General features: G+C 57.0%; 8 protein-coding genes across 9 annotated transcripts; 5 read left to right on the top strand and 3 right to left on the bottom strand.

Annotated features, from left to right (window-relative positions):
* Positions 1 to 490: 490 nt before the first annotated feature.
* On the top strand, positions 491 to 739 carry IUM83_11958 (UcrQ family protein; the record flags this gene model as incomplete). The annotated part of the gene is made up of 1 exon (XM_067936552.1): positions 491 to 739. One exon carries the CDS (start codon positions 491 to 493, stop codon positions 737 to 739), a length of 249 nt encoding a protein of 82 aa, XP_067792138.1.
* Positions 740 to 1,370: 631 nt separating this feature from the next.
* Positions 1,371 to 2,682, top strand: IUM83_11957 (SH3 domain-containing protein; the record flags this gene model as incomplete). Of its 2 annotated transcripts, XM_067936550.1 has the most annotated exons (2): positions 1,371 to 2,471; positions 2,677 to 2,682. In XM_067936550.1, the coding sequence occupies 2 exons, from the start codon at positions 1,371 to 1,373 to the stop codon at positions 2,680 to 2,682; spliced, it is 1,107 nt and encodes a 368-aa protein (XP_067792102.1). The 2 variants fall into 2 exon arrangements, with proteins under 2 accessions (XP_067792102.1, XP_067792103.1); XM_067936551.1 differs by lacking the exon at positions 2,677 to 2,682 and having other exon boundaries at positions 1,371 to 2,576.
* Positions 2,683 to 2,852: 170 nt separating this feature from the next.
* On the top strand, positions 2,853 to 3,392 carry IUM83_11956 (Chromatin assembly factor 1 subunit B; the record flags this gene model as incomplete). The annotated part of the gene is made up of 1 exon (XM_067936549.1): positions 2,853 to 3,392. The coding sequence occupies one exon, from the start codon at positions 2,853 to 2,855 to the stop codon at positions 3,390 to 3,392; it is 540 nt and encodes a 179-aa protein (XP_067792136.1).
* Positions 3,393 to 3,821: 429 nt separating this feature from the next.
* IUM83_11955 (uncharacterized protein) lies at positions 3,822 to 4,231 on the top strand (the record flags this gene model as incomplete). The annotated part of the gene is made up of 2 exons (XM_067936548.1): positions 3,822 to 4,047; positions 4,122 to 4,231. The coding sequence occupies 2 exons, from the start codon at positions 3,822 to 3,824 to the stop codon at positions 4,229 to 4,231; spliced, it is 336 nt and encodes a 111-aa protein (XP_067792146.1).
* A 1,430-nt stretch (positions 4,232 to 5,661) lies between these two features.
* On the top strand, positions 5,662 to 6,141 carry IUM83_11954 (uncharacterized protein; the record flags this gene model as incomplete). The annotated part of the gene is made up of 1 exon (XM_067936547.1): positions 5,662 to 6,141. One exon carries the CDS (start codon positions 5,662 to 5,664, stop codon positions 6,139 to 6,141), a length of 480 nt encoding a protein of 159 aa, XP_067792137.1.
* Positions 6,142 to 6,274: 133 nt separating this feature from the next.
* On the bottom strand, positions 6,275 to 7,384 carry IUM83_11953 (Histidinol-phosphate aminotransferase 2; the record flags this gene model as incomplete). The annotated part of the gene is made up of 1 exon (XM_067936546.1): positions 6,275 to 7,384. One exon carries the CDS (start codon positions 7,382 to 7,384, stop codon positions 6,275 to 6,277), a length of 1,110 nt encoding a protein of 369 aa, XP_067792133.1.
* A 1,309-nt stretch (positions 7,385 to 8,693) lies between these two features.
* On the bottom strand, positions 8,694 to 10,982 carry IUM83_11952 (protein S-acyltransferase 23; the record flags this gene model as incomplete). Its single annotated transcript, XM_067936545.1, has 3 exons — positions 8,694 to 8,930; positions 9,445 to 9,509; positions 9,602 to 10,982. The coding sequence occupies 3 exons, from the start codon at positions 10,980 to 10,982 to the stop codon at positions 8,694 to 8,696; spliced, it is 1,683 nt and encodes a 560-aa protein (XP_067792132.1).
* A 2,286-nt stretch (positions 10,983 to 13,268) lies between these two features.
* On the bottom strand, positions 13,269 to 13,730 carry IUM83_11951 (uncharacterized protein; the record flags this gene model as incomplete). The annotated part of the gene is made up of 1 exon (XM_067936544.1): positions 13,269 to 13,730. One exon carries the CDS (start codon positions 13,728 to 13,730, stop codon positions 13,269 to 13,271), a length of 462 nt encoding a protein of 153 aa, XP_067792135.1.
* Between the last annotated feature and the right edge of the window lie 5,886 nt (positions 13,731 to 19,616).

Genomic DNA, 19,616 nt, shown 5'->3' with positions numbered 1-19,616 from the left:
CACCTGCCGTGCGTGCGCTGCGGTAACAGGTCATCGCTCTCTGTTCCGTGTGTCGCGGCCGAAGCGCACGAGCGTGCGCTTCTTCCAGCCTATCACCGGATCATGCCTGCAACCACGGCATGCCTACTCTCGTCGAACTTATCGTCCTCATGGCTGAATTTGGAGACTGGAAAGTGAGTTTTCAAAACGATCATGGATACGACGTACCTCCTATATGGTACGGAAGAGTGGACCACACTAATTATACGGCGTACCTTCTATTTGGTACGGATGAGTGAACCACACTAATGAGACGACGTACCCTAATATTGGTACAGTGAGCCGAGGACCGAGGTTTTTCTCGACCTCGCAGACCACATACATTCGGCGAGAGGTTTTTCCTGCTGGCCGCTCGTCCGCTGCGCGGCGGCGTCCCCCTTGGAGGTCACCACCAGAAGCACAAGCGGAAGCGCAGCGGAACACAGCCAAGCCTCAGCCCACGTAGAAAACGATGCCGCCCAGCGTGAACCTCGTCAAGTTCTGGTCCAAGTTCGGCAACGAGTACGGCCGCACGGTGCGCCACCTGTCGCCGTACGAGGTGCACCCGGTGCGCAGCCTCATCACCACCATGCCGTACAAGACCATCCGCAAGATCAAGGAGAACGGCCTGGTGCTCATCCCGGCCACGCTGCTGCTCGTGGGCACCGTCAAGTGGGGCGTCAAGGCCAACGACGAGGAGCACCGCACCCACTGGAGCTAAGCGCCGCGACCCGCCAGCGGACGCGATCAGAGCTAAAGTGGAGCTCTCAGCAATGCACGGCGCCGCTCTTCTCTTCTCTTCGGGCGGCAAGCATTCGGCCAGGATCAATGACTGCAGCTTAGGATGCATCGTCTTCTTTGATGGAGTATATGAGCCTGGTGGAGCAAGGCAGCAGCAGGGAGGACAGACGGGTGGCGTCGTGCAGCCGTGCGACTCGTGGGCTTTGGAGCAAGCAGCGATGGAAGGGAAGCTGGAGCTCCAGAGCTGGCGAGACGTTCGGGGTGCTGGGGGTGGTTAAGTACACGAAATAAAAGAAGAAACACGCAGAAAAAATGGTGAACATGCAACACACAGCGCGCTTCTTATGGTGTCCTCTTCCTCCTCTCGCCATTATGGTCTCCTGTTGACGAAGGCGTTAGGAGATCCCGTGCACGGTACGTCATGTTGGTGTGCGGCACACTGCGGTCTAGGAAAAGGAAGGAAAATCCGTCAGGTTTATTCCCATCTTTATGCTCAGAAAAAGTTCCGTCTTTTGAACCGGCAGTTCATCGCGCGTGCCCACATCATCGCAGCTCCTGCCCGACGGGACGTCGCAACCGCCTGGCACTCCGAGACCTCCCTCCCTCCAGCCATGCTCAACGCCTCGTACGCCGCCGACTCTGCTGTGCAGCCGCCGCTCTCCAAGTCGGGCTCCGTCACGTCCTCTGCGTCCAGCAGCCGCTCCAACTCGCAGCGCCCGCCGCACCCGATGCGGAAACCGTCGACCAAGGCGCTGATCCTGCAGCAGAAGCAGCAGCAGGAGGACCAGCAGCAGCAGCGTTCCACGCTGGCCAGAGCCGACACGGCGGACGACGCGCTGCTGAGTCGGGCGGAGTCCGAGGCCCCCGCGCGCCTGACGCCGGAAGAGGCGGCGGCGGCGCTGCGCGAGCGCTCCAACTCGCTGGCGGTCATGGAGTCCATGCGCTCGCACCTGCCAGGCAACGGCCACACCATGGGGGTGAAGGCCACGGCCAAGCTGAAGAAGGAGATGGACAACGCGGCGCGGGTGGTGGAGTCGTTTCTGTCCCCGAAGCTGCTGAAGGACCAGTCCATCCCGCACGAGCTGCTCGCTGAGGCCTACGGACTCGTGTTCGTGACCATGTACAAGGTGGGTTTCTTGTTCTCGGGCAAGATCGGAACGGGCTTCATCATCTCGCGCACGACGGGCGGCTGGTCGGCGCCCAGCTTCCTGACGTCGGGCGGCTTCGGGTTCGGTATGATGGCGGGCGGAGAGGTCGTGAACTACATGATCATCTTGAACTCCAGGAGCGCGGTCAAGGTGTTCACGCGGAATGGCCAGGTGCAACTCGGCTCGGAGCTCGATATTGCAGTGGGGCCGATTGGGAGGGCTGCTAGCGCTGCGCTGAATGTTGGGCCCGGAGGCATTGCGCCCAACTACTCGTACAGCCACAGCAAGGGTCTGTACGGAGGTATCGGACTCAGCGGCGGCGTCATTTGCACGCGCAAGTCACTGAATGCCAAGTGCTACGGACCCAACGTCACTGCGCGACAGCTTCTGGGCGGAGAAGTCGCGTGTCCGCTGGCTGAGCCGCTCTGGAGAGCGCTGGACAAGGCGCTGGGCATGCAGCGCGAGTACGTGAACGGTTTCCCGGTGCTGGCGCCCACGTACACGGGTATGGCGTGCGACGCCTGCGGCCACCTCCACACAACAGATATCAACCCAAACGTCTGTGCCAACTGCGGGAACCTGCTGGTCTACAGCGTGAGCGTGCACTCCGGGCGACGCAATACCAGCCAGCTTATTGCTTCGACATCGACGACAAACCCGGCGGCGTGAGTCGTGTGCTTGGGGCTGACGGCGTCCTAGCCCCAGCTTTTTCGTGTGCGCGCGCGTCACCGTGCGCTTTATTTTATACTACTAGTAGTTAAGAGAGGAGGTTTAATCGAGTGAATGAAGAAGCGCTTCCTCTCGCTCCTGTTAACCTCACTGCGTCCGCTTCAACCAGCAGAGGCACTTCAACGTGGTCAAGAGCTGTGGGACGTGCGACGAGGCAGATTTTCCCCTCTGGAAAATGATAAATCCGTTCTGTTGCATTGTGTCGGAAGATCTGCGATGGAGTTCGGCGGCGCAGGATTAACGCCGCGCATCAGCGAGCTCTACGGCGCCAGCGGCGGCGCGTTCCGCGTGGGGGAGGCCGACGCGTACGCGCAGGACCTGGACGAGCTCGAGCGCGAGGAGCGCGCGCTGGAAAACATGGTGCAGGAGCTGGTAAACCGCCCGGCGGCGGTGCCGATTGGGGTGAAATTCCACCGCGAAGGGGGCGGCGCCATGCTGCAGCAGGCGGCGGCGACTGACGCGGACAGTTTCAGAGCGGGCGAGGTGGCGGTGGGTCCGGATATGCGCTTCGCAAGGGCGAGTTCGTCCGAAGAGGAGGAGGAGGAAGGGGAAGACGAGGTGGAGGAGGACCTGGACGAAGACGAGATGATGATGGACGAGGACGACGAGGAGGAGGAGGAGACCACGGGGAGAGCGACGATTGTCAGGGGGGAGGGAGGACCTAGAGGAGACGACTCCTTTGCGCGGGATATGGAGTCGGGCGAGGACTCGATGGACATGGAGGAGGAGCTGCCGCCTCCCCGTGACTGGCAGTAGCTTTGTGGCAATTTGACACGGTAGAACAGCCTAGCCGTGATGCTCTTTGTTGCGGTGCAAGATTCATCCAACTAGCAGTTGTATCAGTGCTGGGTAAGGCCTTGGTCGGACTTACACTTGAGCGTGGTGAGCAAGCAGCCCCATGAAGTGGCGCGGATGGTATCAGAAGTGGCCGCGCAAACCAAACAATGCGCGTGCTTTGCCGCTTCAGCGCGCGTGTTTAATGGGAGCCCATTTCAACTGTCATCACACTGCGGTGCCGTCGCCACTGCATTGGGCGACGGGCGAAAAGCGCATATTGCGCTGTCACCTTCCGCTCGCATTACGCTCATGCCCAGCAAGCACATCGAGCACATTCGTCGGCATACAATAAAGGCTTTGGTTGAAGCTAGAGGAAGAGTTGCTGTTTTTCTTCCTCCTGGGGCGTCCATGCTGCAGCTCAGTATCTCTGCTGCAGAGTACGCACCATGGGCCGCATCGATCGGCTTTCTCGCGCTTCACTCATCGATTCTCCTCAAGGTGCTCAAGCAAGACTACCTGCAACCAACCAAGACAGCAAACATGCTCTTCCGCATGACTAGTAACATCGTCAAAACCACCGTGGATCACCCAACGGCGCTGAACACGCTGTCCAAGTCGCTATCGGCGAATCTCGGTAAGCGGCGCTATTCATGATATCTCGATTCTAGTACCGATCTGATTGTCTACGTTCGTGCTCGCTGATACTAGCCGCGAGTATTCAGCCCCACCAGCAGCACCGGCCAGCCCAGAAGACCAAGGAAATCCGAGTGCAAGAACCCACCCGGTCTGTCCCCACCAAGAGACCAGTGTCGCCTTGATCAAGACAAGAGTGAGCCTGCTCAAGCGCAACAGCGTCGACACACTTATATTTCCCTACACAAGCCTAGGCCAAGACCGTAGCGTAGCTATCTGATAGTCAAATGTGTATTGTATCCCATACATAACGTATCTTCGGCGCATCCACATCGTCCAATGCTGTTTTTTATTGAGGGGCATTATGGTCACTTAAGCAACTATGTAATCCTAGATGCTCTCCAATGATGTTTGCATCGTTACCGCTAACTTCAAGCAGTTTAGTATGGAACTTGGAGCTTGCCGTGTATGTCTCCGTCGTGTGTTCTAGTTCGATACCGCGGGAAACTTTCTGGACATCGAGATGCCTGCGAGTTTCCAAGTTCTGGCATGCCAAAACCGGATATTTAGAGGGTTACTAGACCATCACGAAAACTGTTCCCTACAAACTCTAGGGCGAGCAGTCAACAATGGCAATATCAAACTGGTTGAGTGGCCTTACGAAAACGTTTGCATTAAGTGTCGTCGTGACGCATTATCGATGAGTGCTACGACTCCTGCTAAAGCTGGGCATGCAAACGGATGAACACTTCCCTGTTTTTGTTTTTTCTAGTAATACAATGGATGTAGCTGCTGGAAATGGTCACATGGAAGTTATCAAGTGGCTTCACAAGCACCCCAGAGAAGGGAACTCGGACTGGGCACCATATAACGCTGCGGAAAATGGACACTGCTCTTAAATGGCTCCTCACACATTATCCGGAAAAAAAATCAACGAGACGCAATGGGCGCAGCCGCTGAAAATGGCCACCTCGAAATCGTCCGATGGTTGAACGAAAATCGCAAGAGGTCATGTATACTACCGCTACCGGAGGCCACCTCGACACCTTCCTGTATCTACTTGTGCATCTGCAAATTCACGTAAGGTGCCATTTCGGTTCGGATATCCGAGGTCATGAATGCGCCCATCGAGTAACTACAGTAATGGTCAATCGACGATGCTGAAGGTTGCTTTCGAGCAGCACCCACGTTTTGTCCGCGAATCCTTATCGATGCTGGCGGAGACTGCATGTATTAATGGTAACACGATGGTTAAACCAATCTGGGATCGAGTGTCATTATATCCGCGATGTTGTTCGAAGAGTACTCGGCAGTGGTTTCAGGAGAATATGAGCGATGTGGAGACTTGCCGTTGGTGTATCTCGACATTAATCAAGAGACAGCTCGATAAGACCGACGCAACGGATTCATCGTGAGCGAGGCAATGGCTGGACTGAGGTTACGCCGTCAGTCTTGGGTGGTTGTCACCGTAAAAAGAAGGAATGTATCTCATGGGATCGAAAACGGGTTTCATGATTGAAGTTGTCCAAAAAAAAAAACTTGCCTGGTCACACAAGTGAATAGTGACATCTCAACAATAAATAATTGCCGCCATTTCGTTTCGCGCAGGACGCCCATGAAGGTGGAGGACGTGCAGGAGGACGCGAGCGCCTCGGCGGCCCCAGCGTCGGCGGGCGAGGCGGCGCTGGCGCAGATGAACGCGGCGTTCGCGAGCTGCCTGTCGCTGGTGTGCCCGCCCATCCAGTACCCGCCGCACTGCCGCTTCAACCCGGTGCGAGACGCGGCCGACACGGCGGAGATCGAGGCGCGGCTGGAGGAGTTCTTCCTGCACGCCAAGCAGCTGGAGCAGCTGTTCCTGAACGACGCGGCGCTCGGCCTGGCCGCCATGAGCCTCGAGGCGGCGGACGCGGACGCGGAGCAGGCGGAGACGGCGGCGGGGCGGCAGCAGCAGAGCGAGCTGGAGCTGGAGATCCTCAACCTCGAGGCGGAGCTGGCCGAGAAGAGCGACCTGGTGGACAAGTACACGGACGTGGTGCGCGGCTGGGAGGGCAAGTTCAAACGCCTGGACCACCGCATGTCGCCCGACAGGGAGTGAAATACACACAAAGATACCCACGAGAGGAGAGAGACACAGCGAGAGAGAGAGAGCTGCATGTTGTGTGCTACTTTGTTGCTTCTGAGGTCGTGCACGTCGTGCTGCTAATGTACTGCATAGGGCAGAAAGCTTTTTACTGCAGCGGCTCCCAGGCCTTGAGCAGTACTGCGGTCTGCTCCGGGCTGCGGACGGCGATGCGCACGAAGGTGGGGAGGTTGTAGCCGGGCTTACCACTGCGCACGGGCACGCCGTGCTCCTTCGCCAGCTTGCAGGCCTGCTCGGCCGCGTCGACGGACTTGGTGTCAAGCCAGATCCAGGACAGGAAGGGCTTGCCGAAGAACTCCCACGTCGGGAAGCGCGTGGAGAGCTGCTCCACGGCGTGGGCGCGCCACTTGGGGGTCACGTCCCACGTCTGCTGCAGGTAGGCGTCGTCCTTGACCACGGCGGACACAAAGGCCAGCGCCATCGAGTTGACGGACCACGGCACCTGCTTGCGCTTGATCTCGGCGGCGTGTGCGGGCGTGGGCGCCACGACGCTGCCGATGCGCAGCCCCGTGCAGGACCAGATCTTGGTCCAGCTCGTCATGACCCAGACGTTGATGCGGCGCGTCTCGCTGAGCTGCTGGACCCACTGGCGCTGGTGGATGAGCGAGTCCTGGCGCCACTGCGGGCCCACCCAGGGCTGCATGCTCTCGTCGATGATGATGGTGTGGTCGTCGGGGCAGTGCGTCTCGATGTAGCTCTTCATCTGCTCCACGTCCATGTAGTCGCCCGTGGGGTTCGTGGGGTTCACGAGGCACGTGAGCGCGGCCTTGGGGTCGTTCCACGCCAGCGTCTCGCGGCCGTCGGCCTTGCTGGAGCGCTCGTACTCCTTGTACTGCGTCACGGTGCCGCCGGGGCGCCAGCCGCCGCGCTGCACGCTGCGGATCACCAGGTCGATGAGCTCGCTGGCGCCGTTGCCCATGAGCAGCAGCGGCAGGTTCTGCTGCCACGTCTCGGGCCACAGGAACTCGGCCAGGTGGCTGATGGCCGGCTGGAAGTCCGCGGGCGGGTAGTGGTGCACGGTGCTCATGGCCTGCGTGGCCGCCGCCAGCGCCTGCGTGGGCGTGCCCAGCGCGTTGGTGGTCACGCTGAAGTCCTCGGCGAAGTTGGCCAGGAACTTCCAGTCCTGCCCGCCGTGGAACGTCTGCGTGGCCGCGTCCCACACGGCGGGCGAAGAGGAGGAAGAGGAGGAGGAGGCCATGGCTGCTCTGCAGTCGCTTGCTTGGTGCTTGGACACGTCGGCGAATGGGCACGAGGGGGCAGCTTGTGACGTAGCCGAACACGGCACGTGTTGCCGCACGTACTGCGATAGACAGGTAGGTTATACCTTGATAACGAGTTGAAGGAGATGCTATGTTGAATTGATTCCGTTTTGTGATACAGAGCAGAAAATGATATCGGAGTAGAGAGGTTTCGATCTAACTCAAGCTACCAGTATTCGCATTCATTTTCGGGCTCGAATGTAATAAGCAGCCGCGTTTTATTAGTTTAGCTCCACCTTTGCTTTGATCTCGATCAACCCGTTACCTCGGTGCCATCGAGCTGTTTCTTGACTGATTTCGAGAAACACCAACGGCAAGTCTCCACGTCGCTCATATTCTCCTGGAATCACAGACGAGTAACTCTTCGAACAGCGCTGGATAGCATCACGGATACTCCTTTGCGCGCCTTCGTTTTGAAACAAGAATCCGCCATACAACTTCGCGATCATCTCTCACGAGCGCCTCACGCACGAGGTCTCTCTGAGTATCCTCAGCTACCCACCAAACTATCTCGATGTGACTGTAGTTAAAAACCATCTCCGTCGGTCCCTGCTCAACCAGCCACCGCAATATCGAATCATTACAGGAATTTGTAGCATGCTTGATCAGCTCAAGCGACACATTCTCGTGAGACGAACTAGTTTTAGTTGCCCGCATCGGATTGCCAACACGACCAGCTCCGGCCCAGCGACCTCAAACCCGTTCTCGCAAAATCACCGCTACATTTTAACGTCGCCGCGGCGGGTAGCGACCCCAATAGGCGTTGTCGAGGAAAACTCAATCCCAAAAAACAGGTACAACCATTCCAGTATTGCAATGTAACCCTTCCTGCATGCAACCCCCGCTAGCATCCGTAAAACACCTTGTTGCCATTCGCAAACGGTCCTTAGGGCTTTCACTGGTGCTGTTATCGTGCCATTGGTATCCTCCACTGATGTCTACGAAATCAAAGCCAAAATGACACCTAACGGTGAATATCCAGATGTTTCGTCAATGCATTGCATGATGTATGGACGCCAACCTCCCGTTGCGGGAAGTACACACGACCCACGTACCGCTTCACTGCGCCTGGAAATCGATTTTAAACACGCAGTTTGGTTTGTGGATCCATCACTGATGGTCCAGCTCATTCAAACATTGAGTGAGGCCTAGTTTTCGTTTAATTATTAGGTCATCAGCTAACACGGCGCAACACTTGTCAAGCGATTGCGGCGAAATAAGTTCCTTCTGGAAGTGATAGATGTCGCTCTATCGTTCGCTGAAAGTGCTTGTGTCGTGCTCCTGCAAGATCGAGCTCTTTGTTTCGTCGAACTCGCCTTCATCTTCCTCGTTGACTGGAATCTCCCCTCGGCAAACCTCAGCGAAGTTGTGAGCGCAACCGCCATCGAACGGATTGTAAAATTCGTCCATGGGCGTCTTCAGATAAGGATACTTGTCCTTATTGAACACTTCATTTGTCGTCAGGTTCCGGCTCACGTTGCGTAGCTGAATCATCAAAAGCGTGGCAGTAGGCATGCCAAATACAACTGCACACAGCAGAAGCACGGCATGAATACCGTGCAGCAGTAGCGTCGATTCAGAGTGCGCGTGAGCTCCTCCAGCCAGCGCCCATTCAGGCGGCTGTAGCCACCGCCACGGCCACGATGCAGTGTCTCCGGGACCATCGCCAACGCTGGTAGCAGACGGGTGCAAAGGTACACGACCCAGCAAAATACTCAACGACAGAGTACCGATCGCGAAGCAGAAACTTGACAACGTGATGAGGAAGATTAGGAAGCTGCGGTGGTTACCAATCCCCACGCAGTTATTAATCCACGGACAATGGTGATCGAATCGATACACGCAGCGTCGGCAGGCTGAGCAGTGTTTAGATCGCTGTGGCTTGCGTGTGACACAGGTCGGGCACGGTACGGCGTTATCTTCCGTAGACAGCAATTCGTAAGCGGGATGCGTGGAGCGCGGCACGTACCCCGGGTCCTTGATGCAAACGTACACGTACATGATACACGTGAAAGTCAAAAATGCCAGCCCCATCGCCTGGTGCCGTACAATCTGCGCAGGTGTCTGGGGCAGCAGGCATGGCACCGCAAAAATCAGCGACAACGTGGCCGTGGTAAGCACCATACCAAAAAAGAAAAACACGGAAGCGCCCTTACGCGAAGCCCAGGCAACCAATCGGTCCGATGAACCAGCTTTTAACGCGCTTGCCGTGTCGAAGTGCGCGCCTTGCCGCGCGATGTCCATCGCCGTTCTGCCGTGCTTGTCCTTGGCATTCACGGGCGCTCCTTCTACCACCAGTTGCTTGGCCAGAAAGGCATCTCCAAGAGCGCTAGCGATCATAAGTGGTGTCTGCTTTTCGGAGTCGCAGATCTTCTGGTTGGCCCCGTACCCGACCAGCAGCATCGCCGTGTACTGGAAGCCTTCAAACACCGCCCAATGCAATGCCGTCGCCCCGCGGCTGTCGGTTTGGTTCACATCAGCTCCACGATACACCAGCAAACTCACAAACGCCGCATTCCCTGTGCTGGCCGCGTAATGCATCGCCGTCATCCCCGACGAGTTCATGGCGTCCAGCGACGCGCCGCTGTCAATCAGCGTGGTGGCGCACGCCACGGACGTACACAACATGAGCGCCGTGGCGCGATGCTTCGACTCTCCGCAGCGACTGTCCAAAAAGTCCTGCAGCGTGCCACACGCCAGTTCCTGTTCTTGCTCCTGCTCCTGCGTCTCGGTACTTGCATTACTGTTGGTCTCGTCCTCCAGCCTGTCCATCTCGTCCTTGTCCGACGCGCACTCGGGGGTGGTCCCGTGTCCGTTCTGCCTTCCCCTGAGATGAATGTGCCTCTTCCTGTCCGCCGTCCTCATCCGGAGCAGCGCGTCCCTGTCTCTCGGGAAGTGCTTCTTGGCCACGGCCACCAGGTACGCCACCACGGTCGGGTGCTCGTAGAGCACCGCCAGGTGCAGCGCGTTCATCTGGTGGCGCGCCTCGTGCACCGTGAGCAGGCGGAAGATGCTGTCGGCCACGCGGCGGCGCGCGGCCTCGGTCAGCTCCCTGTCCGTCCTCTTCTCCTCCTGCAGCAGCTGCTGCCTCTCCACAGCCTGCGTGGCCTTGCTAATGGCCATTTCCACGGCGCTCTGGGCCTGGAAGAAGTCTCCTTTCACACAGGCGGAGCCCAGCACCTTGGCGGGCGACGCGAAGTAGGCGTATTGGCTCTCGGTGGCTTCATCTTCTTCATCTTCTTCTTCATCTTCTTCTCCTTCTTCTTCTCCTTCTTCATCTTCTTCTTCGCTCGGCGGGTCGTTGTCCCCGTCCGACAAGAGCGCGGCCAAGTTGCCGGCGCGTGGAGACGGCGCCGCCTTGCGGTCCGCCGGCTGCAGCGCGAAGGGCGAGAAGGCCGAGGACGACGGCGACGACGCCGCGTAGCTGGGCGACAGCAGCGGCGCGCCCGATCCAGAGCCGGAGCCGGAGGTGGAGCGCGCCGCGCCGATCAGAGGCGTCAGCTCCGTGGCCGCGTCGGCCTTGGGGGCTGCGCGCATGGAGTCTCTCTTATCTTATCTAGTTCTCTCTCTCTCTCTTCTTCTATTTGTGGCACGACTGGGTCGAGAGTGGGCGTTTAGAGAGTGTTATCGACCGGGTGGCATCCCAAGCGTGGGGCGGAAAACGGAGGCGGGACACTGGAAGATCCGCTGGGCTGGGACTGAGGTCACAGGCGAAGCTGTGCACGGGAAGGATCGGGCTGCAGGTGGCAGAGGACGGAGAACTCAGCGGTCACTGTTCTATGCGTGCGGCGTCAGTCGGCCGAGGGGGGTGCGGGCTAATTCAGTACGTGTTGGAACACGGAAGAAGAGCCTTTTGAGGCTCCCGAAACATTGAGAAACAACGAGCTGGTCGAATTAGATCTATCACTTGATTTTTGAGCTGAAGTCTCTCGACTACAACGGATCGTGAAAGCTGCTCCATTTCCCCTTTTTTAAAAGTTGCGTTGCCATTGTCGCATATGAATTTGAATGAAGCAGACCCTGCGCATCCTTACAGCCACGCGAATTGTGTGCAGAGATTGCTTCCGCTCTACGGGAGGTTGGTTTCCGCATGTGCTCCAATGCATTGACGACTATTTGACTGGTGGCTTGAGCCACAAAGCTTTGAGCACTGCGTGCGAGGCAGGAGCATCGAAACACACTTTGGACTACGTTTTTGACAGGGTCGCACCTGACTGGAAAAAGGCCGTACAAGCAGCCGTACGGGGCGGTCACATACATGTGCTTCGTTGGATGACTGAGCGTGAAGATCGCCGCGGACCATGGAAAATAGATTTTGACAATATGCTCGAACTGGCCGCAATGCAAGGTCATCTCGACGTGGATGCATGAACATTTTCCAGGGGTCTTCTCTATCGCTGCAATGGATGCTGCTGCGAGAAACGGCCACATCGACGTTATCACGTGGCTTCACAAACACCGCAAAGAAGGGTGCTCGCACTGGGCACCGTATAATGCTGCGCAAAATGGACAATTGGCCGTTCTTAAATGGCTCCACATTCATTACCCACATACCTTTCGACCTATCGTGATGGATGGAGCGGCTGGATATGGCCATCTCGAGGTCGTCCGATGGTTGCATGAGAATCGTCCCGAATCATGCAAACGTGACGCAATGTGGGATGCCGCTGCAAATGGTCACCTCGACGTATTCCTGTACTTACTTGAACACCGAACTGAAGGATTCTGGAGTTGTGTAATGTATGAAGACCGAGGTATCCAAGTAACGTGTCATTTCAGTTCTGATATCCGTAAATACCGACGCTCCAACCGAGCAACTAGTGATCAGTTGAAGATGCTGCAGAATGTGCTCGAGCAGCGTCCAGCTTTTGTTTGAGGTTGCTTGGGGTGTCTAGCGGCGGTTGCATGTCATACAGGAAACATCGCAATACTGGACTGGGTGAGTCAGTTTGGAATCGAGCTGCTTTCAATAGCACCTCTAGCCGTCGCTGTTGGTGGTGGCCACGTTGAAGTATTGCGATGGTTTTTCGAGAATGGCTTTGAGGTTACAGATCCGAGGCTGCTCGAAATGGCAGTTGAAGACTGTAGACTAGAAGTAGTTCCTTGGTTGTTGGAGCACGGGTATGCTGTGAACTCACTTGTGCTGATCAAAACTGCTGTATATTTCCCGTTTGTGCCAGTATTGCGATGGCTGGTTGAACATGGGCCACCGCTTAACTCGCTACCAGCAGCGCGTTTGATTTTCAAATACAGCTTCCTCGAGACTGCCTGGTGGGTAGCTGAGGATATTCGGAGACTCCTCGTGCTTGACGCGCTGCAGGGATGTAATAGACGAATTCTATGGTGGATTCTCGCGCATACGCAGTTTGAAGACGAAAGTGTACGACGAAGCATCCGTGATGCTATCCAGCGCTGTTCGGCGGATACTCGACGGTGGCATCAGGATAACATGAGTGATGTGGAGACTTGCAGTTGGTGTTTCTCCAAATCAGTCAAGAGGCGGATCGAGGAGACCGAGGCAACGGCTTCATCGAGATTGAAGCACAAAAAAGTTTTGCTAGCGTAGGGCTGCATCAATAAGTCTAGGAATTGCGAGGCTGCTGCTGCGAATGAATTGCCCGGCTTAACGCACACCATTCACTCATTCATGGTGTTCACTTTAAACATTTTCTTACGGCGTGAAGCCCTAGCTCGGAATGGTACCACAGTTCGTGCTTTCGGTTGCACTCTGTAGTACTTCTAGCTGACAGTAGCTGCGTTTACTGCGTTAAAAGTTAATGTACTATTATTGCCCGATACATGTTGTGCTATGTGGGTCCTATTTTACCTGCTTCCTGGTGGTTTACTGACGGAGCTATAACCCTTGGCAGCCTGTACGATCTCGCGAGCGATCTTCTTCTCTTCCTTTATCTGTAACAACTTTTCTCTCTGGCGCGCATTGTTCAGCGCGTCGTGCCGCTTCAACTGCACGCGGCGACGCAGCTCCTCCTCCTCACGCTGCTTCTTTCGTTCCGCCTCCTCGGCCAACTTGAACTCCTGGTCGATTATGAAAAGTTTCGACTTTTGCTTGTCCAGATCCACGATGCGGCCACGCTGGTCGATCAGCCCAAGATCGTTGAGATGGCTTTGAAGCGGACGGCTTTCAAAATGGTGACGCAGGTTCCGATCCAGCAGCGCGTTGTACTGCGGCAGGCGCTCCTGGTGCACACCCGACAGGTTGAAGCCGTTCTCGCGCTGCTTGAGATACTCCTCGCTCTTCTTTTTCGACATGGAGTTTCCAACCATTCTCTCTTGGGAGCTTCAGGGAGTGTTTCTGAATGATGCGCTCTCGTCGCTCTACTGCGATAAGACCACGTTGATCCTGAATTTCTGTGCGCTATTTCAAGCCCGGAACTCAAGTCGAATGTTAAAAATAACGTTGGTGATCACTTGGGTGTTAATGGGGTGGAGACTGTCGCTGCCATCCAGTACGAGGCATGAAGGCGCTCCCATGGCTTCCAGCTGTTGATCAGACGCTCGTTCGTTGATTGACGGACCTCAAACCGCAAGGTGCTGTTTGCACTGCGTTGTTTGATCTCGGCTAGAACGTGCGTGACGCTTTGGACTAAAGCGAAGTCGGTCTCTGAAGTGTCATTTTCCTTCTGGCAAAGATGCTCCGAGGCAGTGACTGCGTCTTCAAGCAAAGACTTCAAGGTTATCAACAGTTCCCGAGTAAGATACACCGTACGAAACGCCTTGTCATCGGTCTTCATGTTCAAACTCGCGAACGCAACCACATCCCGAGGAAACATAAACTTGTTCGATCCGAGCAACGGCAGCACCTTGACCACGCTCCCATCCCAACGTAGATGCCGATTGTGAGGGTTGGGTCCAATATCCTTTTCGTCACTCGCGATTCCGCCTTCTTCATGAGCCTGCAGGTCTTGAGTCAAACGCTCGTGCTCCACCACCTCAACATGGTGTTCGTTGCACTCTTGGGATGGCACGAAATCCATCAGCAAGATATCTCGCTCCACGTATTTTTTAAGCTGCGTCAGCTCTTTCGCAAAGCTACTGGAAGGGGATTGCGACGGAGACCCACGCACCGTCGAAATGCCTAACGCGAGCTGAAGAGTATGGAAGTTATCCCAACATGGAGACTTCTTCGACGGAAACGAAACAATCTGCGTGCTTTCAACCAAGACGCAGTCTAAAACTCGTAGCTGTTCATCATAGTGCGATACCTCCAATCCACTTAAGCACAAAATTGCGCCCTCTTTCCAGATATTCTTGTTTCCCCGACGAAAAACAAATGAGGACGACGAACCACGCTTTAACGGTTTGTCTCTTTTAGACTTCGGCATGACGACCTCCATTCCGGACACGCGAATACTCATAAGATGGCAACTTTCATCCGTAACGAAGACATGCTCAACATAACGAGATTCCGTCGGCTTGATAGCTGGGTCGAGAAGTGATGTTTCTGCCTGCCTCTTCGCTGTGATACTTGAATCATCCTGCGTTTCACGACCAGTAACTAGCACAACACAAACGCAGACGTCAACTGTCGGCCGCTTTTCGTTTCTGCGGCCATTCAATCCATTTTCGAAGTTGGTTCTGTAATCGGTTGTCGCTTGTTGAACATCAACACACACTCGGCGACTCCGGTTGAATTGAGTAGTATCCCTATCTGCATTATCGGTCATCACGTGGTCATCTTGAACTTCCTCAAAGCCGCTGTGCTTTGTGGAACTCAGTCTTAAAATGCATCTTGTCCACGCCCGCCATCAACCTTCCAGTTGACGGTCAAGCTACTGGCGAAGTACTCGGCACCTTCCTTCAGTCCACCGGAAAGCAACTCCTCCGAAGGCCTCCAGATAGTCAAAATGCCGCAACCCACGCCTTGATTTTCGCTAGAAGAGGAATGTGTGCATTCCACATCCACCTTGATAAACGGTATTGGTGGTGGCACGTCGATTTGATTGTCACCCAACCAGTCGTCTGTCATATCGCCCGCACCATCAGGGTGGCTTTTCATTATCGCCATCCGCACATACTCAGACCGAAGCTCGAAGTACAGCGGTAACTGGTCCTCGCAGATAATTCGCGGTCCTAGTGTCCATTCTTTGGACTGGAGATGCAAAACTGGAGAAACGCGAATCACGCGAACCCGCACTGATCGAACCATCCCACCGCCGACCTCTAAGCTTTTCAGAGGCACACTCTTCAACAATGAAAATGTGAGTTGTGGCTGTTGTTTTCGGTGCCGTGAGTTGTTTGGAATCACGTAACGTAGTTTTTCCACTCCCAATCTGGTATCGAATTTTACACGGCGCGTACTATTGTAGCGCAAATGAAGATATGGCCACTGCGTCAGATCCTCTTTTGCCAGCAATGGATTTTTCCACTGTGTCTCGCGAACGATTGCGCACTCCAGCGGATCGATTCCCTCAGTAGAGTTTTGCAATGATGAGTTCCACGTCGCAAGTTTAGTTCCAACAAGATTTGACTTCGAATGAAGCTTCCACAATACCGTCGCTAATGGGGCGTCTGGGATGGCGTACACAGAATACCATCCATCTGTGAGCACGAGAGCCATATTCCAACAGGGTGGAAATTCCTGGTCCACAGTGCTGTAGCTTTCGGTAGGGAATGGCAGCACCGCTGCTACACAGAGAACCATACAGCTTAGTGAGCTTGCATCACGGTGAAGAATTTTTTTTAGGATGGAACGCTGCGCGTTGTTCAAGTCCCGCTGGTATCGATATGTCACCTGCTTCAGGATTTGATCCTTCGTCAAATATTTCCCCATTAGAACGCGAGGGAAAGATCGTTCCATGGCAGCTAATTTCCACACAATCCACCGATAGTGATTCAGGAACCACGTAAATGTCGCTCCCATAGTTTTAAGAATATGACTTCCCGCTCTGAGCTGGCGATAGAGCTCACGCGGACCAATCGTGGCGTTATCAGAGCTATCACGGGAGCAAACCAAGTCGCCATCATGTGTGAAGCGCACCTCGAGAGCTTTTTCTGCCGTGATAGAGTCCAGCACTTGAAAGCGAGACAGATCGCAGCCTTCACCAAACATATCATGATCAAGCTCACGGTCTTCGCGAAGTCCCATGAGTAGAGTAAATGAGATTTTCATGGCCTCTTCGTGAATAAGGGGCCGGGCCTCAGAGCCACCTACTTTCTGCTTCTTGACCACTGTACCTCTTGGATAACGAGTTTCTTCGAGACTTTTTGAGATAATGTTACCCGGTTTCCTGCTTGCAACAGGCGGGCGAAATCGCTTTGTACCACTCAAATTTGACCGAGACCCCACGGATGGCTTCAAAGCCCTTTTAGCCTGTAGTTGTCGCGCAAATTGTTGATCAGGATGCTGGGCAGATAATCCCGAGTTTAATCGATTTGAACCAAGTGTCGATCGCCACTTTGAAGCTTCTAATGCGGCCGTCTTTCGAACGAGAACGTTTTCAGGGTGTACGTTTTCCTTGTCTGCACCTCGAGCATGGCGAGAGGGGGATTCACTTGAAGGATATGCTACTCCCCGCGGCCGTGCGAAAGAAGTCATAGCACCGTTGTTGCTACCATCTCCACTAAACTCGTTCAAAGGTGTGAGTAAATGACCACGAGACTGTCCAGACAAATCACCTACAGAAACCGCATCTCCATCAACAGCAGATCCACGATCGCCTTCCAAGCCATTACTACCAGCAGCGGCATCCGTTATAGCGTTCAATGCAACCTGCTCCTCCGCCGCGCGCAGCTTCGTCTCGTACGCCTGCAGCCGCTCCTTCGACACCGACACCGCGCGCCCGGACCCCGTCGTGAACAAACTCGCCACCATTGTGGAACCACTGCCGCCGCTGCCACTACGACCGCCAGCGACACCTACGTTCGCGTCCGCTGCAGGCTGCGTCACAGCGCTCAATGCCACCGGCTCCTCCGCCGCGCGCAGCTTCGTCTCGTACGCCTGCAGCCGCTCCTTCGACACCGACACCGCGCGCCCGGACCCCGTCGTGAACAAACTCGCCACCATTGTGGAACCACTGCCGCCGCTGCCACTACGACCGCCAGCGACACCTACGTTCGCGTCCGCTGCAGGCTGCGTCGCAGCGTTCAATGCCACCGGCTCCTCCGCCGCGCGCAGCTTCGTCTCGTACGCCTGCAGCCGCTCCTTCGACACCGACACCGCGCGCCCGGACCCCGTCGTGAACAAACTCGCCACCATTGTGGAACCACTGCCGCCGCTGCCACTACGACCGCCAGCGACACCTACGTTCGCGTCCGCTGCAGGCTGCGTCACAGCGCTCAATGCCACCGGCTCCTCCGCCGCGCGCAGCTTCGTCTCGTACGCCTGCAGCCGCTCCTTCGACACCGACACCGCGCGCCCGGACCCCGTCGTGAACAAACTCGCCACCATTGTGGAACCACTGCCGCCGCTGCCACTACGACCGCCAGCGACACCTACGTTCGCGTCCGCTGCAGGCTGCGTCACAGCGCTCAATGCCACCGGCTCCTCCGCCGCGCGCAGCTTCGTCTCGTACGCCTGCAGCCGCTCCTTCGACACCGACACCGCGCGCCCGGACCCCGTCGTGAACAAACTCGCCACCATTGTGGAACCACTGCCGCCGCTGCCACTACGACCGCCAGCGACACCTACGTTCGCGTCCGCTGCAGGCTGCGTCGCAGCGTTCAATGCCACCGGCTCCTCCGCCGCGCGCAGCTTCGTCTCGTACGCCTGCAGCCGCTCCTTCGACACCGACACCGCGCGCCCGGACCCCGTCGTGAACAAACTCGCCACCATTGTGGAACCACTGCCGCCGCTGCCACTACGACCGCCAGCGACACCTACGTTCGCGTCCGCTGCAGGCTGCGTCGCAGCGTTCAATGCCACCGGCTCCTCCGCCGCGCGCAGCTTCGTCTCGTACGCCTGCAGCCGCTCCTTCGACACCGACACCGCGCGCCCGGACCCCGTCGTGAACAAACTCGCCACCATTGTGGAACCACTGCCGCCGCTGCCACTACGACCGCCAGCGACACCTACGTTCGCGTCCGCTGCAGGCTGCGTCACAGCGTTCAATGCCACCGGCTCCTCCGCCGCGCGCAGCTTCGTCTCGTACGCCTGCAGCCGCTCCTTCGACACCGACACCGCGCGCCCGGACCCCGTCGTGAACAAACTCGCCACCATTGTGGAACCACTGCCGCCGCTGCCACTACGACCGCCAGCGACACCTACGTTCGCGTCCGCTGCAGGCTGCGTCACAGCGCTCAATGCCACCGGCTCCTCCGCCGCGCGCAGCTTCGTCTCGTACGCCTGCAGCCGCTCCTTCGACACCGACACCGCGCGCCCGGACCCCGTCGTGAACAAACTCGCCACCATTGTGGAACCACTGCCGCCGCTGCCACTACGACCGCCAGCGACACCTACGTTCGCGTCCGCTGCAGGCTGCGTCACAGCGTTCAATGCCACCGGCTCCTCCGCCGCGCGCAGCTTCGTCTCGTACGCCTGCAGCCGCTCCTTCGACACCGACACCGCGCGCCCGGACCCCGTCGTGAACAAACTCGCCACCATTGTGGAACCACTGCCGCCGCTGCCACTACGACCGCCAGCGACACCTACGTTCGCGTCCGCTGCAGGCTGCGTCACAGCGTTCAATGCCACCGGCTCCTCCGCCGCGCGCAGCTTCGTCTCGTACGCCTGCAGCCGCTCCTTCGACACCGACACCGCGCGCCCGGACCCCGTCGTGAACAAACTCGCCACCATTGTGGAACCACTGCCGCCGCTGCCACTACGACCGCCAGCGACACCTACGTTCGCGTCCGCTGCAGGCTGCGTCACAGCGCTCAATGCCACCGGCTCCTCCGCCGCGCGCAGCTTCGTCTCGTACGCCTGCAGCCGCTCCTTCGACACCGACACCGCGCGCCCGGACCCCGTCGTGAACAAACTCGCCACCATTGTGGAACCACTGCCGCCGCTGCCACTACGACCGCCAGCGACACCTACGTTCGCGTCCGCTGCAGGCTGCGTCACAGCGCTCAATGCCACCGGCTCCTCCGCCGCGCGCAGCTTCGTCTCGTACGCCTGCAGCCGCTCCTTCGACACCGACACCGCGCGCCCGGACCCCGTCGTGAACAAACTCGCCACCATTGTGGAACCACTGCCGCCGCTGCCACTACGACCGC

Source organism: Phytophthora cinnamomi, assembly GCF_018691715.1.
Source record: "Phytophthora cinnamomi strain GKB4 chromosome Unknown Contig37, whole genome shotgun sequence".
Lineage (NCBI taxonomy): Eukaryota > Oomycota > Peronosporomycetes > Peronosporales > Peronosporaceae > Phytophthora > Phytophthora cinnamomi.
The sequence above is the reverse complement of the archived record's forward strand: the minus strand, read 5'-3'. Positions and strand labels throughout refer to the sequence as shown.